Source organism: Calonectris borealis, chromosome 1 (genome assembly GCF_964195595.1).
Source record: "Calonectris borealis chromosome 1, bCalBor7.hap1.2, whole genome shotgun sequence".
NCBI classification, from domain to species: Eukaryota; Metazoa; Chordata; class Aves; order Procellariiformes; family Procellariidae; genus Calonectris; species Calonectris borealis.
The window spans coordinates 154,284,965-154,306,815 of NC_134312.1; the positions used below are offsets into that span (position 1 = coordinate 154,284,965).

General features: G+C 38.2%; 1 protein-coding gene across 4 annotated transcripts in view; it reads right to left on the reverse strand.

Annotated features, from left to right (window-relative positions):
• Positions 1 to 21,851, reverse strand: part of ARHGEF7 (Rho guanine nucleotide exchange factor 7) — a 126,773-nt gene that overhangs the window by 35,037 nt on the left and 69,885 nt on the right. For 3 of the 4 annotated variants that reach the window (XM_075137121.1, XM_075137113.1, XM_075137131.1), the window contains 3 exons: positions 17,980 to 18,074; positions 17,598 to 17,693; positions 9,409 to 9,531 (listed from right to left, as the gene is read on the reverse strand). In XM_075137121.1, the coding sequence (XP_074993222.1) occupies positions 9,409 to 9,531; positions 17,598 to 17,693; positions 17,980 to 18,074 (314 nt within the window). Of the gene's footprint in view, positions 1 to 9,408; positions 9,532 to 17,597; positions 17,694 to 17,979; positions 18,075 to 20,452; positions 20,625 to 21,851 lie in introns of those variants that run through there. The other variant, XM_075137136.1, reaches the window with a different exon arrangement.

A 21,851-nucleotide genomic window follows, 5' to 3' on the forward strand; every position in this document is an offset into this window, starting at 1 on the left:
TCGTTCTAGGCAACTGATGCTCAAAGACAGCTCCAAAATGCTACCACAGCCAAACAATGATTACAGAGTAAAGCCATTTGCACTATATTTTATTACTCAGCTCTTTATTCTAGTAAAATGACATCTGACTTTAGAGGTGGTTTACACCGGTAATACACAAGCATAAATGAGTCAATGGCTTCATATTCAATCAAGCATCAATATTTTTAAGGTTTCAGGCACTAATGGGAAACAGAGAATGTTTCAGAACCTTTTTTCCTCCCACACTTACATGTTTAATGACCTCATCTCTCACATCCAAGGTGTTATTGCAAAATGACCAACTAACAGCCATAAAAATGGTAGACCATAATAGAAATAATTACTGCACAATCTATTCTCAAAAAAGTTAGGGCCTCACTGAGGGTGTACTTACACAACACACTTGTTTTGAAGCAAAGCTCTAAGAAATCCATGCTCTCCAAATATCATGAACTGCTACTTCCCCTATGCAGATGTTTTTTTCATACTTGAATAATTCCCAAGAACTGGCCCAGCCCCTCAACTTTTTACATTAACTCAGTTAAAAAAGCAGCACATCCTGGGAATTTCAGCTCACTTTGCTATCAAGGAAACTTAAAATAGCTACAACTCCTGCTTCCTTATAAAGCAGAGGTTTCAGAGGACTATGCTATGTGAGACAAGCTTTTCTAGAGTTTAAATGACCAGGAACAAAATGAGCCCCCTCCGTGGGGAAAGGAAGGTATGGCAGCACCTGGGCTGATTTCCAGGCTTCAGAAAATACAAGTTGCAAAAGAACATGGGACTGTAAAGACAAAATCTAAATAAAGGAAATTCAGAAAGCCGCTTATTAAAAAGATAACATCTTGCATTCAAGCTGTGTCATTCTAGACATCTGCAGATGGGGTTGCTCATGTTTTGAGCCCTTGTTACAGTAAATTAACTAGTTCTCCAAAAAATCCAACAAAACCCACTATTCTCATGTGACAGTTGCGTAAATTCTACTCTAAGATATCCTGAAAGTCCTTACTTTCTACTGATTAATAGCATTACGTTCCCATAAGTCAGAATTATTACTTAAAAATTTTTTCCCCTCCTTGGTTATTGGCATAGTCTCATGTTTCAAAGGAAGCCTTAGCCAGCTACCAGATTCAGTACTTTTAGAAAGTATAAAAAAGTGTCAAACACCAAACAGCAATAAAGGCAGAACACTCGTACATTATGGTCACATTAACAAAAAGGGAAGGGCAAGGATCTCCAAACCTAGGGCATAGTGCTTCCATGCAAAAGTGAAAACAAATCTTGACCTGCTCAATTTCCCTAGGAAAAAAACACTGATAGGACACTGCCATAATACACATGCTCAATTATCAGTGAGTCATGCTATATAAAAGCATTACAGAGATTAACACAAAACAGACCTCCCTACCTCCCCCAAGACATACACACACACACACACACACTCCTTCCCATTTCAGAACAAGTGACACTTTGCTTATTGATGTCATTTGTCCAAATACATGAAGAGAGCAGAACAAGCACATGAACCGCGACCTTCCCATCCCAATACCTAGAGCCTGAAGATCTTCTTTGCCTTATGCTTTCTTAGTCACAGCCCTTACTCAGCATAAAAATCACACCAACTTCAGAACTTCACAACTGATCCTGGTGGCACCCTAAATGAGGCTAAGGATTTGTACTCATGGTTTGGTTTTACAGTGTTACCAACTACTTGTTCACTGAGGATTCAGGCTAATTCTCCGGAACACTGAGCTGAATGGCTACGGTGTGGTGGCACGTCCTCTTCTCCTGACCCAGCTAAAGAGAAGCAGCTTTCCAGCAAGGTGATGGGGTGGACAAACGAGGGTATGGAGCCCAGTTTCCACAGAAAGCTTTACCAAAGTTCACCTGTGAAAGCCCATCTGCCTCAAGGCGCCCAGTGGTTTTAAATTTCAATTCACTGTGCATATGACACTGATCACGTGTATGCTACTGTTTTTTTTTGTTTCATCCATCAATTCCCCCTGTAAGCACCCCCACCCATGTCAGCATCAAAGTTAGAGTACCTATGGTACTTGAGATGTATCTTCAAATAAACATTTAAACTCATTCTTTGCATATTGTTTGCTTCAGCCAGATGCACAGCCCCTGCTGCCTAACTTTATCAACTATTCCCTTTACACATTATCTGCTCTTCCCCCTTTCAGGCAGCACAATCCATACGCACATCTACACAGCTTCTCTTTTCTCCCCAACGTACCAGTACATTCTACAGGATGTGCCAATCACAAATACCACAGGCCATTCAATTTAACATTGTTCTGAACAGTGCTGATTTTTGCCTTTAGATGCAAAGACACAAAAATCCTCACTCCTAATTACTTCGGCCATCTCCACACTGCTCGGTGCAGACAAATGCATTATATAAATGGTATTTGCTGAGCTATCCATTAACACAATGCTTTTTTTTTTTGGCTTTTTTTTTTCCTTTTCTTCTTTTTTTTTTTTTAATTTAATGCCTCTACAGTAGAAGAAACATTGGTTACCATTTCACCCACATTCACATTTCTAATTTTCATCATCACTATTCCATTTCTTCCCGACTTCAGCATTATGAAACAGATGTGCCAGAAAACAGGAAAAAACTCACTGTAGCCTGGATTAAAATCGACTACTTGGAAACCTGAAATAAAAACCTGATATCTTGTTTTCGTTGTCTACTCTGCAATTCTTTTAGCTAAACACACACTATGTTACACAATGTTGGGGCAGTTTCCAGGCCATTCACTGACACAAGATACGTGGTTGTTTATCACCTCCTTTTTACTTAATCAGAGTATAGGAACCTCCAGAGCAAGTTTAAACCTCAGTTCACTTGAAATGTACACAAAGTCCTGAAAAACACGCTTAGCAATGGCATCATCAGGAAGCCTTTTACACTGAGCAGTGTTAATAGGTGTAATTAAAACTGAATGACGTCGTTTTCCTCCCAACGTTCCCAAGAGGACAATGTTTTCTTTCATACACTTCTGTACTTCCCTCTGACAAGTTTTGACATGCCCACTTGTTCAAACTCTAGTATGAACACACACACTCTCTTTTAATACAATAGTACCCAATATTTTGTCTGAGCAGTTCCATCATGCAGACCCCATTAGCTGTCTACTCATGCTAAACCAACCTGCTACCTCTGCAGCTTCATGGACATAAAATATCGGGCAAAATAGACGTTACTTTATCTCAAAGCTTAAAGTGAGCGTCCTTCATTTATTCACAAAGAACAAAACAATACAGAACATAATGAAAAGGTTTACTTTCAATAAAATACGGGTGGGTTAAAATACTGTTTGAATATGACAACAGTTCACAACTGTTTTTAATTAATAGCAGCTTAAAAGTCGGTGTTGTTAGCTAAAGAGCGCAGCTGCTTTGCCAAAGACAATGGCTCTTTCATGTCACCATTTCAATTGATGCCTGCAAGTACCACACTCTCCTAGGCAGTATATGCTAAATAAAACTCTGGCCCACAGCTAAGCAGTACGTTTTAAGAAAGGTATCATTAGGCTGAACAGGAAAAACTTTTGAACACTGAAATCATCAACTTAGTCACAACTGCCTAAAATAAGTAGCTTTTCAGAAAGAGGCAGCTGAGATTTGAAGTCACTACTTGCATCATTTTACAGAATAAAATGCAGAGAAGCATACAAAAGGGCTGTGCTTCATTTATCCTGAAATCTCACGCTGAAGAGTTCTCCCCACTCCAAACTAGAGTTAGTTCACAGCTTGAGATATTTTAAAGGTCACCATGAAAAGTGTCTTTAAGCCCTACCAATATATTCAAACCTTCCTTAGCACAGCTGCCTCAAAAGCTGCAAATTAGACTGGAGGGAGGGAAGAAAACAAGTTCAGATGTGCCTACAGCAGCAGAAGAGAGAGGAAAAAAAAAGCCATTTAAACTTGAGGAAAGCACATCCAGGTACTAAAACGTATACATTTAAAATTACAACTTACACTTCTGAAGCAGGTCTCTGTTTGTAATAGATGGAGCACGAACTATCACTGCTGAGGGGTCTGAGGACTGCACACAGGCACCGCATTTTGAGAGCGTTGTGGCACCGCTTGGCTCAGCAACCCCTCAACCGCAGCTTTTAATTTCCTAGTGCTAAACTTCCCAGTCAAGCTCCTCTCCCGGGGACTGTTGCTTGGCGTATGACATCAGCCTGCACACTTGCAGGCTCAGGGATGCACCAAAGTGGGGGAGGCACAAAGAGTTTTCTGACTCAAGCTGATCTGTATTCCTTGCTTCAGTTACTCAGAGTAATTGTGATGTTTCAGCTCCACAAATTTTATCCAGACTGCTAGGTCTGTGATGCAACTGTAGAATATGCTTGGGACGCGTTATCTAAGAGAACAGAAGAATCTAGCAAAATTAATGTTTGAACAAGCAAAGATTTGTGAATAGCTTTCTCCCAGCTAAGAACTGGCTCAACACTGCCACTTTGCAAAATTAAAAAAGCAGGCATATATTACCAATTTTTGGCTGCCTTTTCATCAAATTAAATTTTCTTTTGGAAACATTTTTCTCCATTTTGTTTTCAAATAAACTTGGGGTTGTTTAAACAAGTAAAAGAGCTTAACCCCCCCCCTCCCCCCAATAATTACATACTTAATGCTGATTACATTGGGTCTGTACTCTCCCTATTTCTTCAGAAGAGTTTTGTCAATTTATCAGTGGGGCCTGTTAGATTTTTTTTTTTTCATTGTGTTATCCACCGTTCAGTGAGTTCTATACTCAAATATCTTTCCTCTTGTCATTTTGGATGCAGTCCACAAAATCCCAGTCCTAGGTTCTGCCTCCTCTTTTTCTTTGCTGGAGTTTCCCCTTGCACTGAACTTTGTGGCTTGTGATCTTCCCCAGGTAGGTAACATCTCATGTTCCTAGGACTCCTTACTCCACTGCAATTACCCATTTCTGTACTTTGTATCGAACTGGGTTTTTTAATTTATTTGAGGGAAATTCATTTTTTCATGCCTTAGTTTGCTCATCCTGTTTCTTCTCTTACTGAAAGGCAAGCATATGTCTACGATCAGAAGCACACACAGCAATCAATGCTACTTTGACTAAACACTATGCCCTCGAGGCAGTCCTGCTCTCTCCATATAGCAAAATTCTCTCCAAAAATAACACCTACCCTTGGACTTGAACTGGGATTCTCAAGAAAAACTAAGGGATATTAGAAAATGAAACCTCATACAATGCAGCCAAAGAGGTACAACTGTTACAGAATAAATAAATACAATAGGGATTGCATACAGTGGCACTGTAGTCACTATGAGGGAAGGGAACACGGAGAGCAAGCTAAGAGGCAGTGGTGGAAACATGCAAAACACTGATCTCTGCAAGAGCCACCACTCAGCTGTACCTGACAAGCTCCAGCTCTTCAGCTCTAGCCAGTGGCTTAAGACACAATGACAAGACACAATGACAGACCTAGGAAAAATTACTTAATTCTTTTAAAATCTTGATTCCTTACACAGAAAGAATTTTAATTCTGGAAAAAATATGCAATGGCTCTGAAACAATTCTTGAGACAAAAAGTACCTACAAAATTTCAAGACTGTATGAAATTGGAGAAATTATGTCGAGTACCATCTCTAACACCTGGATAAAACTTACAGTGCCACAACTGGAACCAAAAAGAGAATCTGTTCCCAAACTTAATAGAAAGATTTTGTTGTTGTGATTATCAGAGGCAAATACAACCTCAGAAACATGCAGTTCTGGAACCTGAACTCCTGTATGGGCTTTATTAGGTTTTATTCCCATTTCTGCATATTCACATACACTCAGGTCTCTAATGATATTCATTTCAATAGTTTGACTATTAATAATTAACTTAAGGAAATGAAAGACGTTTGCGGCTTTGAAGATTTAAACATGAAAAGCCTCTTATTCATTAAGTAATATAATTACGTAATATAAATAACCCCTGACTGTGTATTTATATAAACATGCATATATATGAACCTATATATGCACACACTCCCTTGTTTTGTACTAATTGAATAAAATCCCCCCCATGTTGCTCCTACATATGATCAAGAAGCAAATGACAAAAAAGAGAAAGAGGAAACACAGGCTGGCATTCATAATGAATGACATTTGAAAAAAAGAAGGAAAAAAAGAGACAGTCACATTCCAACTGAATTCCCCTTTTAAATCCCCAGCCCCTTCCCAAGTACTGCTGTTTAGAATCGGCTTCACAAAAATACTATTCAAAAAAGAAGCTTTTGACTAGAAGTTCAAAATAATTCTGAGTAAGTTAATATCATCAGGTTTTATCTATGCATATGCATACACACACACAGAATCTTTACCAGGTGTTGACGACATTTTAACAGGTATTACAATGCTGCTTGAAGAGCATGCTTCATACATCAGAAAATGACATATAAAAACCTCATATGTGTAATACTCCATCAAATCAGATGACTGCTTACAATTTTGATGTTACAGTGATCCAACTGGTTAAAGAAACAATACAGTTAATGCTTCAAAATGATAGCCAATTTCCTTTGGTTTTAGTCAGTGACAGTAAAAACACAACAATAAAACTAGTGTATTTTATAGAATAAAAAAACCAAAATAGAGGCAAAATTTCTGAAGTTTCACCTAGAGCAATTATGTAGGAGAATTTTTTGTTTCTATTTTGTTGGTATGGTTCCCAACAAAAGCAAGTGAACTTAATAAACTGCAGAAAATACTAATTCTGTGATGTAAGTATCTAACTTAAAATTATCTGCTAGTTTTTTTTGTAGAAAGGCTTTCAGAAGCACAGTTAATGCATATGTGCTCAGTTTATGAAGTGTGCAGGTTCATGGCAAGAAATCATCTGCTGTAGACAGTAAAAATTTATGTTCCAAATCAAACTGCTCCAGACTGTTCCTTTTTCCTGTCTAAAACGCTACTGAACAGCACAGCTGTTACAAACATGATATTCAAATCCAAGAATTCAGCGAACATCTATTTCTCTGCCATATTTTTGCTGGTATTAAAACACATATAATGCTTTTGGACCCTCTGCTAAAACTATACTGCAAAACCAGCCAACAAATCATCACTGTGTCTTAAAAGTCTTAAACCTCAGTCTTTGACATCTCTGAAAAATTCCAGTTCAATATTAATCTAGTATTCACTGCAGTGTAGTTGTTTCATTATTATTATAATCATGATTATCCTCAAATCTCACAGTATTTTTTACATTAAGGTTTACTAGGGATGCTTTTACACAATAAAAACATCTCAACTAAATAGACAAGGAGATAGTTCTGAGTATTTTCCTTTTCTTCATGCCTTCAATCAGTTTGTTATTCTTGGCAGAAAAGCCTTTTTTCCCCTACCTTTAAAGCCATGTAATTAAAAGCTTTCTGGCATTCTGAGAGGAAAAGGTTCAGAACTACTTAAAGCCACCTTCTGATTTCTTCATGGCAGCTGTCTCAAGCAAAATTTTTAGTCAAGCCACTTGCTACGTACAGCAATGGTGTTCAACAAAAATGAAGGGCTTAGAATAATAAAATAGGGGTAATTAAAAAAAAAAACAGATTCACTTCTCTTGACTCATGCCTGGCAACACAATAGCATTAAACAGAAAGCAGTTTATCACAACTTATCTCCCCTTGAACTCTCTCTTATGAACAATACAATTGCTTTGAACCTACTTCCACATGCAAATTACTTAACTGCTCTATGATACTTATATTGACTCCACCAGGATTTGGTATCAAGCTGACTTTACAGACCAGAAGCTGAATTTTTCTCAAGACAACCTATGCCCAAAGCAACACAGAAGAGAAGAAATGCTACTCTTCTCTATCTGCAGAACAAATAGCTTTCCTTCCTTGCATTTCGATCACAGTTTTTCAGACCTGGCTATTCCCTCTGTTTTCCAAGAGTTCTGAAAGTTAGGATAATCCTTTACAAATATCTCCAAATCTTAAGAAATGTAGATGATCACTTTGCTATCACTTGCCATCTTCCATCTAGAGAATAAATCCCAGACCTCTGTATGGAAAGAGCATAAAGGCACTAACAAACAAAAAATCTAAACCTAAGAGCATTAAAAACCCCATAGGCGTGGATCACCTAAACATTTTACCATTTATAGAAAGTGGTACTAGAAGTAAGCCATTTGAAAGAAAACAAACACTAAGGGGTTTCATCGGGGGGTTTAAACATATTTTGTCTCGTTTAATTTTAATTCGTCATTGCATCTAACAAAAAAAATACCTTCTTTCTGCAATGTGAATTTGCAGCTTGATTTTTCAAAGTGAGGTTGGAACGTAGTCGCCTGTCTTACTAACATAAGGGATAGTTCATAGTATTTGGTAGCTAGGAGGTTTTTTATTTATACTATTATGAGTAAAGCTCACAAATCTACCACATATTGTTGCTGTTAAAACAAAATGTGAGTTCCTGGAAGAAGGTAACACTATAGAAAACAACTCAATTATGCTCCTCTTTTAGGAAGAGTTAAGAATATTCAAAATATGTTTACTTTGGCCCATCACAGTAAGGCAAAGGAAGGGGGCGTGGGGGAGAGGGCAAAAAGAACAGACATCCTGCTAGAATTTGTCCTATGTCTAACCTTCAAGAGAAGGTATGGTTCTGTCCTGCATCACAAGCAAACAAATTGCCCCAAACTAACAGCTGCTGCAGCACATGCTTATCAGGAGAATATATAGGACAAGTTTGTGAAAGCAGAATTCTTTAATCAAATTCTGGCCTCAACTCTCTTCCCTCAAGGTGACACAGGGCATCTTCTATGCAAGTTCAAAGTCAGTTCCAAAGCTGAGCAACCTCCATCAAGTTAACTCAGCATCCTACTGCTTACACACAGGAAATACTAATTTTGTAAACTTGAAAAGCTCACACTCCTTTCGTATCACTCAAAAGTAAAGCTAAGGGTATACCATTATACAGTTAAGTACATACAAACATACAGGCTTTTACAGGGCTAAGTTACAATTCACCAACTGTCTACTAGTAATCATGTCAATTATGCCATAATTCCATAAACTTGTTTTGATCTCGACATTTTTTTAAAAAAAGACGACAATCAGTACACTTGGTTTTAGATACTTAAGAGTCCAGCACGTGTTCTTTAAATGAGAAAATGCTCTCAAACAGTTGTCACTGCCAAAAGTGACAAGCTGGTTCTGATCACATGGAACAGCTTTGTGTTGTGGTGTTTTTTGTCTTTTTTAAAAAAATATACTACTTTTTTTTTTTTCTTAAACAAGCTCTACCATACCAAATGCGTGTCAAAAGAGACATCACAGCTTTACAACACAAGTGTATTTTATGCACTTTTTTTCTATCAGACTTAAAAGACCACAAAGTAAACGTACCTGTGTTCTGTGAGAACATTTACTGCTGATGGATGGTTGGCACAGTATGCAAGGTATAAGCTTTTCATCTGTGGCATCAAATTTAGAAAACATCCTCCAACCCTCTGCTGAGCTTCAGGCAACCTAAAAACAGAGTAATAAAGATGAAATTACTGTAGTACCAACCAGACACAGAAATAAATTAAAGCCAGGAAAAGCAGTGTATACTGGGTTTTTGTTTGTTTTTGTTTTGTTGTTGTGTTGTTTTGTTTGTTTGTTTTATAAAATCAACAGATAGATTTCTATAGTCACTGACCAGCAACCAACACCTTTCTCTTCCTTCTTTACAGCTTCAACCCTGTAACTGTCAGGCCTGATTATGCCACCACAGTATAAGCAGAATATGGTACATACCTGTAAGCAGAATAAGACATATACCTTGTCATTCAGCAAAATTTTTTCAAGATTAGTGGTAATTAGCACCTTCTTTAGGAGTTTGATTTTCAGTAAACATATCTATCTGTTAGAACAGTTTACTGTTCTAGTTTACTATCCACTTACATATGCCATGCCAAATCTTAAAAGCATATTTCAGCACTTCGACAAAAACTGGATGGAGCAGCAACAGGATTCTCTACCTCTACCCTACACCAGCAGAGATGATAGGCTTAAAATATTCATTAAAAGATCTAAGTACCATATTAAGCTCCGATAGCACAAATAGAAGCCAGTTACAGTGCAGTAACAGGCTGTTTTTACACAATTGTCACTCATCTTGCTTTTTAAGGACCATAAAGCACTTTTATGTTGGTTTGTAACCAGGGCATGAGTGCTGCTTTACCACCATCAGTACAGAAATACTTTCCGTAACTCGTACCTTCTTCATCTTTCATGCTCAAATACACCACATTTGCTAAGCAGTGAAAGAAAATTTCACAATTCTGTTCAGAAGAGCTTATTTTGTTTAGCATAAAATGGTGCTTAAATAACAGCAGCCTCAGTGACTTTGGCAAAAAAAGATGACTCAGCAAGAGAAACAAGTATTTAGAAGAAAAGCTTAACTTTCACACAGTGTTGGTGAACCTAATCAGTTTTGATCAAGTTTGTCAGACGAATAATAAATAATGGAGAACATGACATGAAGAAAGATACTATGTGTATTTTTCAAAAGGTTTTAGCAGAAACTGCTATCTCAAATCCAGTAAGAAAATATCGGGAGTATAAATATCTGAAATTGGCTGTGTGGCACCAGCTTAGAACTGGTACAATCAGCAGAAAGTAAAAGTCTGACTTCTGATTTTGCATCTGTATAAGCAGGGGGAAAAAAGAAAAAGAAAAATGCAACTCTTCCAGTCTTATTCTTAGTATCTCCTTAAGCTGCATATTTCAGATGCAAATAAAAGCACACTCACATACTTTTTTTAAAATCTAAAATAATTTTCAAGCTAAACACAAACTGATGGGAAGAAACAGACACTCTAACCAGCTTCCTTACTGCTACCATATCACCATTCTGAGAACTACTCAAAGATATCCATACTAGATTGCTTCCTATGTGAGAAAGAATAAATTGGACAAACAAGTGAACGATATCATAAGGGTGTCAGAAGGGATGAAATCCTATTATTTTCTACAGAGCAAATCCCACTTGAAGGACTAAGCCTCTTCAGCAGTAGGTTGTATGGCCAATAGCTAATTTCATAACCCACACTGAAGTTAACCAGAAGATGGGACACTCAATTTTCATGAGTCCTAGACTACAAGCTTGTCTAAACCCATTGTACAACATGTGCAAGGAGATGAAATGTTTCAATTTCTCCATACGTTTCCTTCCCTTGCATAAAGATTGCACCTCCTAACATAAATATGCTGAGTCTTTGTTTCAGCCTGTTTGCAAGATGAGACATACAGTGGATTTTGTTGTTGTTATCATGCATTTAACTACTCTTAAAACTAGTATTTCACACTGCTCTAAAGCTAGATGAGTCCTCAGTAAGTACTCAACAGACATACTGTTAGCACAGTCAAAGGTTTTCATGCTAACATTAGTTCCAACAATTCTCTCTGGAAGAATATTGTTGTTATTAAAAAAAAAGTTTTTTTAAAAGTCCAGGTTTTCTGTAATTGTCCTGAACATGTGCGTAAAGTTTCTAAACATCAGTATTTAGCATATTCTCTCTGAAAAAGAGATGCTCCAGTGAATGTCACTAGAAAAGAACCGTGCAGCTTTCCAGGACAGCCGCTCCTCTAGGCAGGGAATGTTCCCATCCTGCTCAAACACAGTCATCTTGTCCCACTCCTTAGGTTTGCTCATAGTTAAAATTCAAAGTTCAACCTCAGAAATATTTCCCCAAATTTCAAAACAATAAGTCTGTCTCCTACTAAGCTGTTCAGTCCTTCTGTACAGTGTGGGAAGACCTACCCAATATGAAGTCAAAATTGACTGTACAGACGTTCAAAACACGAGGCGGGGGAAACACGCTTCCTTATTTGAAAGCAACGTTCATTATAGACACCCAGAAAATGACAGCTGAATCTCCAGCTAGCACATCATGCCAGATACACTCTGATCACATTATCAGCGCTCCCTACGTTAAAGGCTAGGGCCCATATTTTATTGTCTGCATCTTTATTTCTCTTTCAAGAAAAGTTTAAATTCTGAAAGCAATATAGAGTGGCTACTTTTGGAGGTATTTAGGGGAAAACCAGGGGCATTCCCCAGCATACTGAGGGAATGCTATTCTTACAGCCTTCCAAGTAGCATTTCCTGCCTAGCAGCTGGTCCCCTTTAATAAATCTAAGCATGAGCTAATAATACATTCCTCAAGTAATAGACGCGGCAAAAGTCTCAAACTCTGAAGACATACTCAAGGCATATAACTCAGTATTAAATAGTAAGAGGCCCCAATAAATAGTTGCTGAAAATGGTTAAATTGTCTTTTCATACTGTAGTGCCGGGAGGGGGAGAGTGAATTAGCTGTTTGCACCAAGCAGACATCTGTGTCTTCTCAGTCTGCTGTTCTTTTAGCAGAATGAAAGACTGACATTATTCTCTTTTACATGTTGCACATGCATTGCAACTTTATACTGCACATTCTTTGTTGAATTAAGATAATTAATAGACTTTATGAGGGGGTGGCAACTCATCCCCTTTGACTTCTCTAATCCATGCATTAGTTGCAAGTGTTCTGCTATTTTTAGAGGAACAATTAATAAATTATCTATATCTCCTTTAACTGCTGAAAAAACAATTTAAAGCCTATCACTGCATCATATAAACCTTTTAGTAATTAATGTGTTCAGTAAAGAGCATAGTTATTTTAAAATTTATTCTGAAGTTGTCATCCCAATATTCTTCTCATATTTGATACTTTAATTAAAAAGGAATCACATAAATGTTATATTTATACATATATATAAATGATAATAATTTCAATTATAAGAAGGGCAAAGGCATGTTTTTATTTCATTTACAGAATTAGAGAACCATAACAAAGCCTCTGCTGTTGTACACATGCTGGAGGCATCATCATACGACTACATCTGAAGTACTACCAGTTCTGCTTCTCCAGACTTAAGACGAGTCCCCACTGCATAGTAATTTGAGAAGAGAAAGAAAGAAAATACCTTGTTGCTCAATCACACTTAAAGATTCTGATCAAAACGAGCAATCAGAACTGGACTAAAGCTTGACCGGCAGCTGACAGAGAAAGAGCGACATTACAGAATATCTAATTATGTCCAGCATATTCTGAAGAAATCTGCCTTAGTTTTGGTGTCAATGGGCATTACAAAGTTCTGAGGAAGGCTGGGGAAACTGTGATGAATCCAGACAAATTTAAACAAAGACTAACAAAGACAATTTTAAAAGAAAAGTAGATAACAATGTAATCAGCATTGTGTATTTTCTTTTTGCAAGGAAAAGATCAGATGTCTGTAAATTTCACTTGACTGTGTGTGGTTACCACAAGAGGGTCATGCAGCAATCTATGTCCCTACATATATGTCCCTGCAGAACCTGCCACAAACTGGAAACTTTCAATCATCTGGGTGGCATTTTCTGCTCTTCCCCATCTCTTCCCACAGAAAGATAAACAGCAGAATTTCCTGCCCCTCTCTCAGCCTCTTCAAGGAGCTGGAGCATCAATGATAAGTTTGCCATGTTTGCAGGAGGTCGGTACAGAGCATGTCTTGAACTTCAAAGCTGATAGCAGAGAAGACCCAGGACAAGTGAAGGTCTGCAAAAACTATTAAGGGATAATTGTGATTAATGACTCCAAGGGATGCAGTTTGTGAAGAAACATAAGATTAGATGTTATCTCCTGAGGCTTCACAGTTAACAAGGTTACTGAAATAAGGGGGACACTTCACAACTTTCTGAGCTACTGTTTCACAAATGAAGGCACTATTCAACTTATTCACAACCCATCAGTCTAATTTTCAATGCTGTCTTCACAACCGTGCCTTTCACTATTTGTCTGTTTGCCTTACCTCTTAGACACCAGTTAATATTCATGTTTGTTTCAGGCAATCTGAAGACACTGTGTTCAAATTCACTTAACATTGATAGCCTTATTTCTGTTGATACTCACCGAAAGCAAGGGACAATACTGGGATAAACCTTTAACAGACTTAATTTGTATCTGCACTCCAAAACCAAACCTGAAACACTGATTTCGTTTTGGATTACATTTAAGCAATCTCCCTCTCACACCCTGGCCTCCCCCTCTTTTTTTTCTTTAATTCGCATTCCACTCCAGGATCATCCCAGAACAGGAAGTATCTGCTTGCACTCAAACACAGAACAAGAAAAAGAAAAACACCACAGTTACTGTGACTGCAAGAGTAGGGACATGAGGGAAAGAGAGGGCAAAACCCAGCTATGGCTATTATGGGACAGGGAGGTAAGTCTGTGACACTACCTAAAAGACAGACAATGACTTCAGTTTGCTACAGAGGACATTATAACTAAGCAGTCCTTGCAGGCTGGTGTCACCAGCCAGCCTGTGTGTTGTCTCCCCCCTTTACTATTCCCAGGTGAATGGAAGAACTTTTTTTTGGAGCAGGAGATAACTGTTCAATCTCCTGCTACAAAAATACCCAAAGAGCAATACTTCCAATAGAGATCATTTAGATCAGCCCAGAGATGACCTGACGGACACTGACTTTGTTCGTTCAGAGACTCCTCTGCTGTGTGAACCACTGCAGAATTGAGCTTTGGCACTGCATCACAGATCTGGAAAGAGACCTAGAGCACCGGACCACTTTCTGTCTTCAAGAGACAGGAGCACAGAGCGCTCTTGCTCTGTTCACTGTCTGAAATCCACCCTTTTGCAACTGAAGACTCCAGAAGCGTCTCTCGTCAGTTACAGCTCTTTTCCACCCATCAAAACAAAGTGCACTTGATCAGTCAAAAAACACACTTTTGAAGCAGATCAGCCAGAAGATTCTCATTCAAAACTAGTTAAGACTCCTTTCATACGCCACTTTTGTTTGGGAAATAAAGAAGAGAAGTCACAAAGGTAGAAGTAACCCCAAACAAATCCATCTGATAATGCCCAGCATCCAGGCAGGCAGACAAGACGTGTTCCCAGGCCTGTGACAGATGGAGCAGCCCACAGGAGGACCACAGTGATACTGCAATAGAGGCCAACCTGTACAAGTTCAAAGAGGACAAACCTTTAGCAAGGCACCAGGAGAGCTTTAAGGTTGGGGGCAGGGTGGGAGGATGGCACACAATCAAAACCAAACCACGTCCCCAAACAACTCCATCCCCCAGAAGACACAAAAAGCCAACTACAGTATTATGTGTTCGGGGGGGGGGGGGGGGGGGGGGGGGGGCGGGGAGGGGAATTAACAACATGAGAATTAAACAAGCCAACACAGTGCAGGCAAGAAGAAAAGCACCAGAAAGTTTCTGTCACTGAGGTACATGACAGGATTTGTTAAGAGAAAACTCAAATGATAAACTGACTCGAGTAGGGTGTGGAATTCAAAAAAAAATATTCAACCCTCACGCCCAAGAACAGAAATTTGTCAAGCAACGTGGGCTGGCGGCACTACAACTGGCATTTGGTCATTCCGACATGTCAAGTTAGAAAAAACAGACACTGGATGCTGCAATATGAAGTGCCTGAATGATGGAACTATAAGCTCTCTGCCAAAAATAAAATAAAATGATAGATCTATTTTCAGCCCGGGAGCTACTCTGAGTTTACAGAACAGGTTCACCAGCCAAAAAAACATGGCAAAATGACAAAAAACAAGGCAGCAGGGCAAGCTTTCTTCTACATGATGGGAATTATGATGGATTAGATTCAAAACAGGAGGAAGCTGGATGCTCAAGTCAATATGCTATGATGAAAATTAAACTGAAAATACAACTTGGCATGACCAGCATATTTATGAAAACAAAGTAACACAAAACATTTGTGGTAACCTTTCAGTAACCCCGGGGCATCACTTCCTCTGCCCACCTACTAGCATCCATTATGTTTCTAATGTATTACACAGCAATATTTCACTTACCGGGAAGAAGAAATAAAGGAATTATGAGAAGGTGCTCTCATACAGTTTAAATCAAGGAAGGAATTCCAAATAAGCTTTCTGAGCTTGAAGCTACATTATGATATCACATTAATCTACATACCAAGTTAAAACACAGCTTGCATTAATATTTGTTTAAAGGCATATGCTCTTCCACTTTTGTTTTTAAGACCACCTTAATCAAAAGTTTTAAAAGATGACAGTCTGTTCGTGCAAAGTAATTAATTTTCCTAACTTCTGATTCAGAGAAACAAAATCATGGTTAACAAAAGAATGAGACAACAAAGGGCAGTGACAAGAAAAGAAAGGAAACAAAATTTAAGTATGTGGACAAATGGTCATTCTCAGGGATTTAGACACCTAACTGATTAAGTCCAACTTGCCAGAAATAATATCCTTCTTTTTCAAATACAGTATGGAAGAAAGGCCATTTCAAGAATGTTTGCATTCCATCTAAAGTACACCATCCTCCTTCCCATTCGCTTCAGTCTAAGTTGTCTAGAGGCAGAAGAGAGGGAGAAAAGCCAGGTGGTAGGAGGACATGGGATCCAAATTCAGCAACGGATCCAGACACACCTTACTGCCTAGTGGAGACACAGCTTATACTTTGTCATGACAAAGCTTCCTCTTCACACACAGCAACTCAGAGAAAGAGAAGAGGAAGAGGTCAAAACAAGACACACTGAGCTCATCTAAAGATCACTGCTGCAAAAAGAGGTATTTTCTCCTCCATCCAAGACATTCCTTCCTTCTCACAGCCAAGTACTCCCAGCAGACTCAAACTTGTCTAAGCCCTCAGTAGCAATTCAAATTACTAACTTGGCAGAAAACAAGCAAATTTGGATTAGCAAGCTGCCTTAGCTCACCATGTGGTTAGACAAAATCAGAACACAGGCAAGGAAAAGGACACAACTGAGGTTAGGAAGAGGAACCAGACTTTCAGTAGAGTTTCAACACTACAAACTTGTTAGGACAATTCAAATGTGATATGGCCACCTTCTTTCTTACACCCCCAAGTGCTGAAGTATAAGCTGAAAAATATCCAGCTACCACTTCAGCCTAACCTATGGAAGGAGCACAGGTGTCTTCATCCCCTTCTTTCTGTGCTTCATGCTTCCTATATGGTACAGTACAGGCATTGAGGCTATTTTTTTTAATTCAGATTGCTCTTCCTGCCTATCCTGCACGCCCCTCCCAGCACATTTTGATGACCACCGTTGTTTAGGACAGTAGAATACCAAGCACAAGCATTCTTATACAGCGTCCTTCATCCAAGTCACTTACCCCCTTCTCCACTGTTCCATTACAACATAAGCTCCCTTCATTCTTTCTCTTACTTTAAGAAGAGACTTAAAATTCATGCCTCCAAAACAAAAACCACCACTTCCTCTACCACTTCCCCACTAGTATGCAATTGCATCATGGAAATTCATAAATTGTTTCCAAACTATGTCAAAATTCCTACCTCTGCAAATGTATCCCAGGGCCAATCTCTAACTGCACAAGCAATCAATGCATTATCCAAACATCTATTACTGTACTGCTGTAGCAACTATCCTTAGAGTGAGAGGAACAACCATTATCACAAACAACATACACAAGTAAAATAATAAAAAATATTTGCTTGTTAGAATTTTACAGTATCTGGTGTGCATAGTACTTACTTGGTGCATTCTTCTAAAGATTGTACAAGCATTTGCTGGAAAGAACTTATTTCTTCCAGGTTTCCCATTAAGTATGAAGTATTTGCTGAGTTTAACCTGGAGCCGAAATAAATAAAAAGTGTTTAGGTTTGCAGTTATTGACTAATCGTACTTTAATAAAACCTACAATCTTAAAAGAAAATGCTTACTGGTTCTTAGATCAAGGACCAGACTGTTTTAGTCAGCAAGCAAACTGAATAAAAGCAAGCCCTGCCTCAAGAATCTCACAGTCCACACAAGAAAATGCACATTGACATTGAAATTGAAATTTTGACCATGTAAAGCCTCCCCAACACACGAGAGATCTCAAGCTTAATTTAAAACAAAACAAAAACTCACATACTTTTCACTGGCTTGTAATGGTCGCAGGTAGTTTGAAAGCATCGTTTGTAGCTCCTTAGCATATTCATTTTCTGTTTCTAATATATTTTGTAGCACCTACAATAAATGACAGTTGCTAATTGGTATTTTTGAAGAGATACTTCAAAATGTTCAAATCAATACTAGTTTTAAAGCATACTAAAATTTACTTAGCACTAGGAAAATTTAAATGAGTGTTCCTACATTAAAAGATTAAGTACCAGCAAGAAAGCATTTAATACTATACATCTATGAAATTCACAGGAAAAACACCACCACATGCACACATGATGAGCCATCCTTTAGCCATACACAAAAAAAGCAGCTAACAGGAATTCCACTACACTTAAAACTTTTACTGTAAAATTTGAGAGCTACACAGAGTGTTCTTCCAAAGCTAGGGGTTATTATTCCTCTTATGTACTTCAGAACAGTCAAAGATAATCAAAGGTTGGTAAAGCACAATAGAAGTTGTAAGAGAAATGAACAATTAGTGTCATCTTCTCTGTCTCAATTACAACACATTACAACTGATCTTGCTAGCAAAGTGTTTACTTATGCAGATGCACTGTTCTATCTAGAAGATCTGAATATTAACAGTTTTATAAATACCAAGTAATTGACAACTTTACTTAGCAATATGATTAGCATTATTGTATTCTTTTTAAATGGGGCTGCCTAACCTTCCACTGGGAGTGCAGTAATATACACCACCATGAGAAAATTACAACAGATTCTGATGCAAAGCCAAAAATATATAAAATACAGCACACGCTTGGTTTTTGGCTGAATATTAAGTCAAGCAACTGCAATACTCCATGTAGAAGAACACATTTTACTGGGCCATCTCCCGGGGTTCTGCTTTAGGATATCCTCTAATATATTCACATCGAGTTCTACTGTGCTTCTAGCAGGCAAATTATTTCTTGCCTCCAAAAAGTTAATGATTTAGCAAGAGAATCATCAGAATTAAATGCAGTTCAATGAACATAGCTGAGCTTTGAAAAACTTTTACTGTTCACTGGTCATAAGCCACGTCACAAACTTTCTCATTTTGCTACATGCCGTATTTGTCAAGCCTACAGTAATATCTCATTTCAGCATTTATAGTAACGACTGTAATTGAGTGCATTATTCACTGTTGTAGTCAATACTCTTTCTTAGGAAATAAAAAAAGCCATTCATTCCTAAATGCAAACCTGATGAAATAACTTTAAATAGTTCAGTATGTCAATGAAGAATTCACTGTTCCTTTCATTGGTGTCATTGATTCTGCTTATTCCTTGAATGCTTCTATTCATTTGGAGAGAGAGAGAGAGACCACTTTTGAGTTCAATCTTTTGTTGGAAATCTGAATCCTGAACTGAAGATTAAAATGTCTCCATTCTCTGCTAAACACTATGACAGAAGAATGTCAATGGGAAAGTTACGGCTACTAACTAGGAAACTACAGCATAAAGCACAACATGGGCACACAAATTTTAAAAAAGCTAAGATTTTTTTGAACACTTAGACTAGGAAAAAAAAAAGAAAGAAAAAAAAAATTCCATTGATCACAGCACTAATTAAACCCCACATTCTCTTACACGTATATAAAACAAAGTCAGTCAATGGTTAAAATGGAAATGTAAAAGTACTTAGGATCCATGAAGTTCAAAACTAAATGCAAGATCAATCTTTTCCAATAGGGCTTTTCCTACAAAAATCTCCCAGCCCAAAGACATTACACAGCCATTAGTAGGGAAAGGAGGCTGAAAGCCAAGGACAAAACCCACAGGGTCCTGATGAAGCACTGAATAGCATTAAAAGACATTCAAAGATAAAAATCAACAAATTTGCTAGAGATCTTGAAAGGCTGCACCACCGCTCCACTTTCTCAAAGAGTATTTCCATTCTTTGCTATAAACAGCTGTCTGAAAAGCTTGAAGTAAAAGTAGTTTCATATTGGACACAACTCCATTATTCTCCTGTGCTGGTTTGGATTTTTATTTGAGGATTTTCTTTGCAATACGGAGAATATGGGATTGGAGGAAAAAGACTTGAAGGAGGAAAAAAAAAGAGAACGGGAAAGCTTAAAAACTAGAATTAGCAACCTGATAAATTACTGGAAAAAGGAAAATAAATGCAACTGTAAATAAAACTATGCTACAAAACCTATGCAGAGTACTAGATACACTTATACTGCTTTATGTTATTCTAGTAGTTCACAGTTACACAATACTTTAGATATACACACAGTTTCAAACACTTCACAAACACATCTCTAAAACATCAGTTCTGTGAAATCTTGCATCCTTCCAGCTTGACTCACCTATCTCACGGAGAAGCTATGAGAATTAAATGCTTGGACTGTGCTTTGAAGCGATAAGTAGTCAGTATTGCAACTCAGTATTTTGGCACCAGAGCACCCTTACATTCCTCATATTCACATCTCGCCCGCATGCTCTAATAATCACCTTTCTTCCCCTTCCTGCTTTCTGCGCGTTCTGGCTGCTGCAAGACCCCATGAGACCTCGAAGACCTTGTTTCCACAACTCCACCACAACATTTGCACAGATAAGACTGGGTACCAAAAAAGCAGCATTGAAGTGGTAGCTTTTGCAATCCGTAACACTGATGAATGGCAGGCACAGACAACTGAGCTCATACAGCACAAGCTCTCTCAATCACACGGCATGGAAAATTCAAGCGTGGTTAACAATTCTGTCACACAAAACCCCAGCCATCTCCCTAAGGCAAAAACCACCACCCAAAAATGGATTTTAAATGACCTACATGAAGCTGATCGCCCTCCAAATCAGAGGAAGAAAAGGCAGATTTCACGGCTACGTTTGGGCATGATCCTGTAGCACATTCCCATTTTATGGGAGTAGTATGGCACTCAACCAAAATATCATGTATTTCAGCAAAATGGCGATCAGTGTCTAATTTTCCTGGATCACGAGAATCTGAGAGATGAACCCCTTAAAACAGGCCCTCAAGAGGGGCAATGTAAAGCACCATACAAGTATACCATATCTCAAGGGTCCTCAAAAACTTTTACGAACTTCAGTAAAGACAAACTCTTGACCCAACTTCAAAAGTGTGGCCTCAAAAGGAGTGCTTATTCTCCATTACTTCTCAAACACTTAAATGAAAAATGAGGTCATCCAAATACTCATACTATGGAGAAAATTGCCCATTTCTTGACTTGCTTTTATAACAGCTACTTAATCTCATGGCAATTGTCCTGTAAGCAGAGATAACCTAATTTTATTTTGGACACAAAGTTTTAAATTCTCAAGGGATTAACAAGTAAAAATAACACTCAGAGTAACGCCTGCTCTGTCTTCAGGGAATAACCCGCCATAATATGCCCATTTCTTCAGTAACAGGTTACTAAATTACTTCTACATGAAAAATGCTTCGTGCTTGATCATGAGTCTGGTTCATATTACACACTGCTCTAGACTCGTACCATTTTATGGAGGACAAGACCTTGTAGCACTAGTCATTCTCTACTAACCTGCATACCTGAGCCAGGCAAAATGTAAGCATAAACCAAATGTGCTCTGTCTTCTCAGCAACACCTAGTGCAAGGTGCAGCTAATAAAGCACACTGAGATTAGAAGGTATGTGATTTGTGTTATGAACTTCGGATGGAGCTCTGTGATCCATGAAAATAAGGAACACATTTACAAGCGGGAGAAGAACAGAGGAAAGCAGTGAAAGTAGTCCCGACTTTATTTTAAGCACCTTTCCCTTAGACTATCCCAGCCCTTCTCCCAGAAAGGGAGATTAGCAGAGCCTCTGCTACCACTTTCTGAACTCCCTCTGAACTGCCCTTTGATTTTGTCCTCAGTCCAATGAATGTAC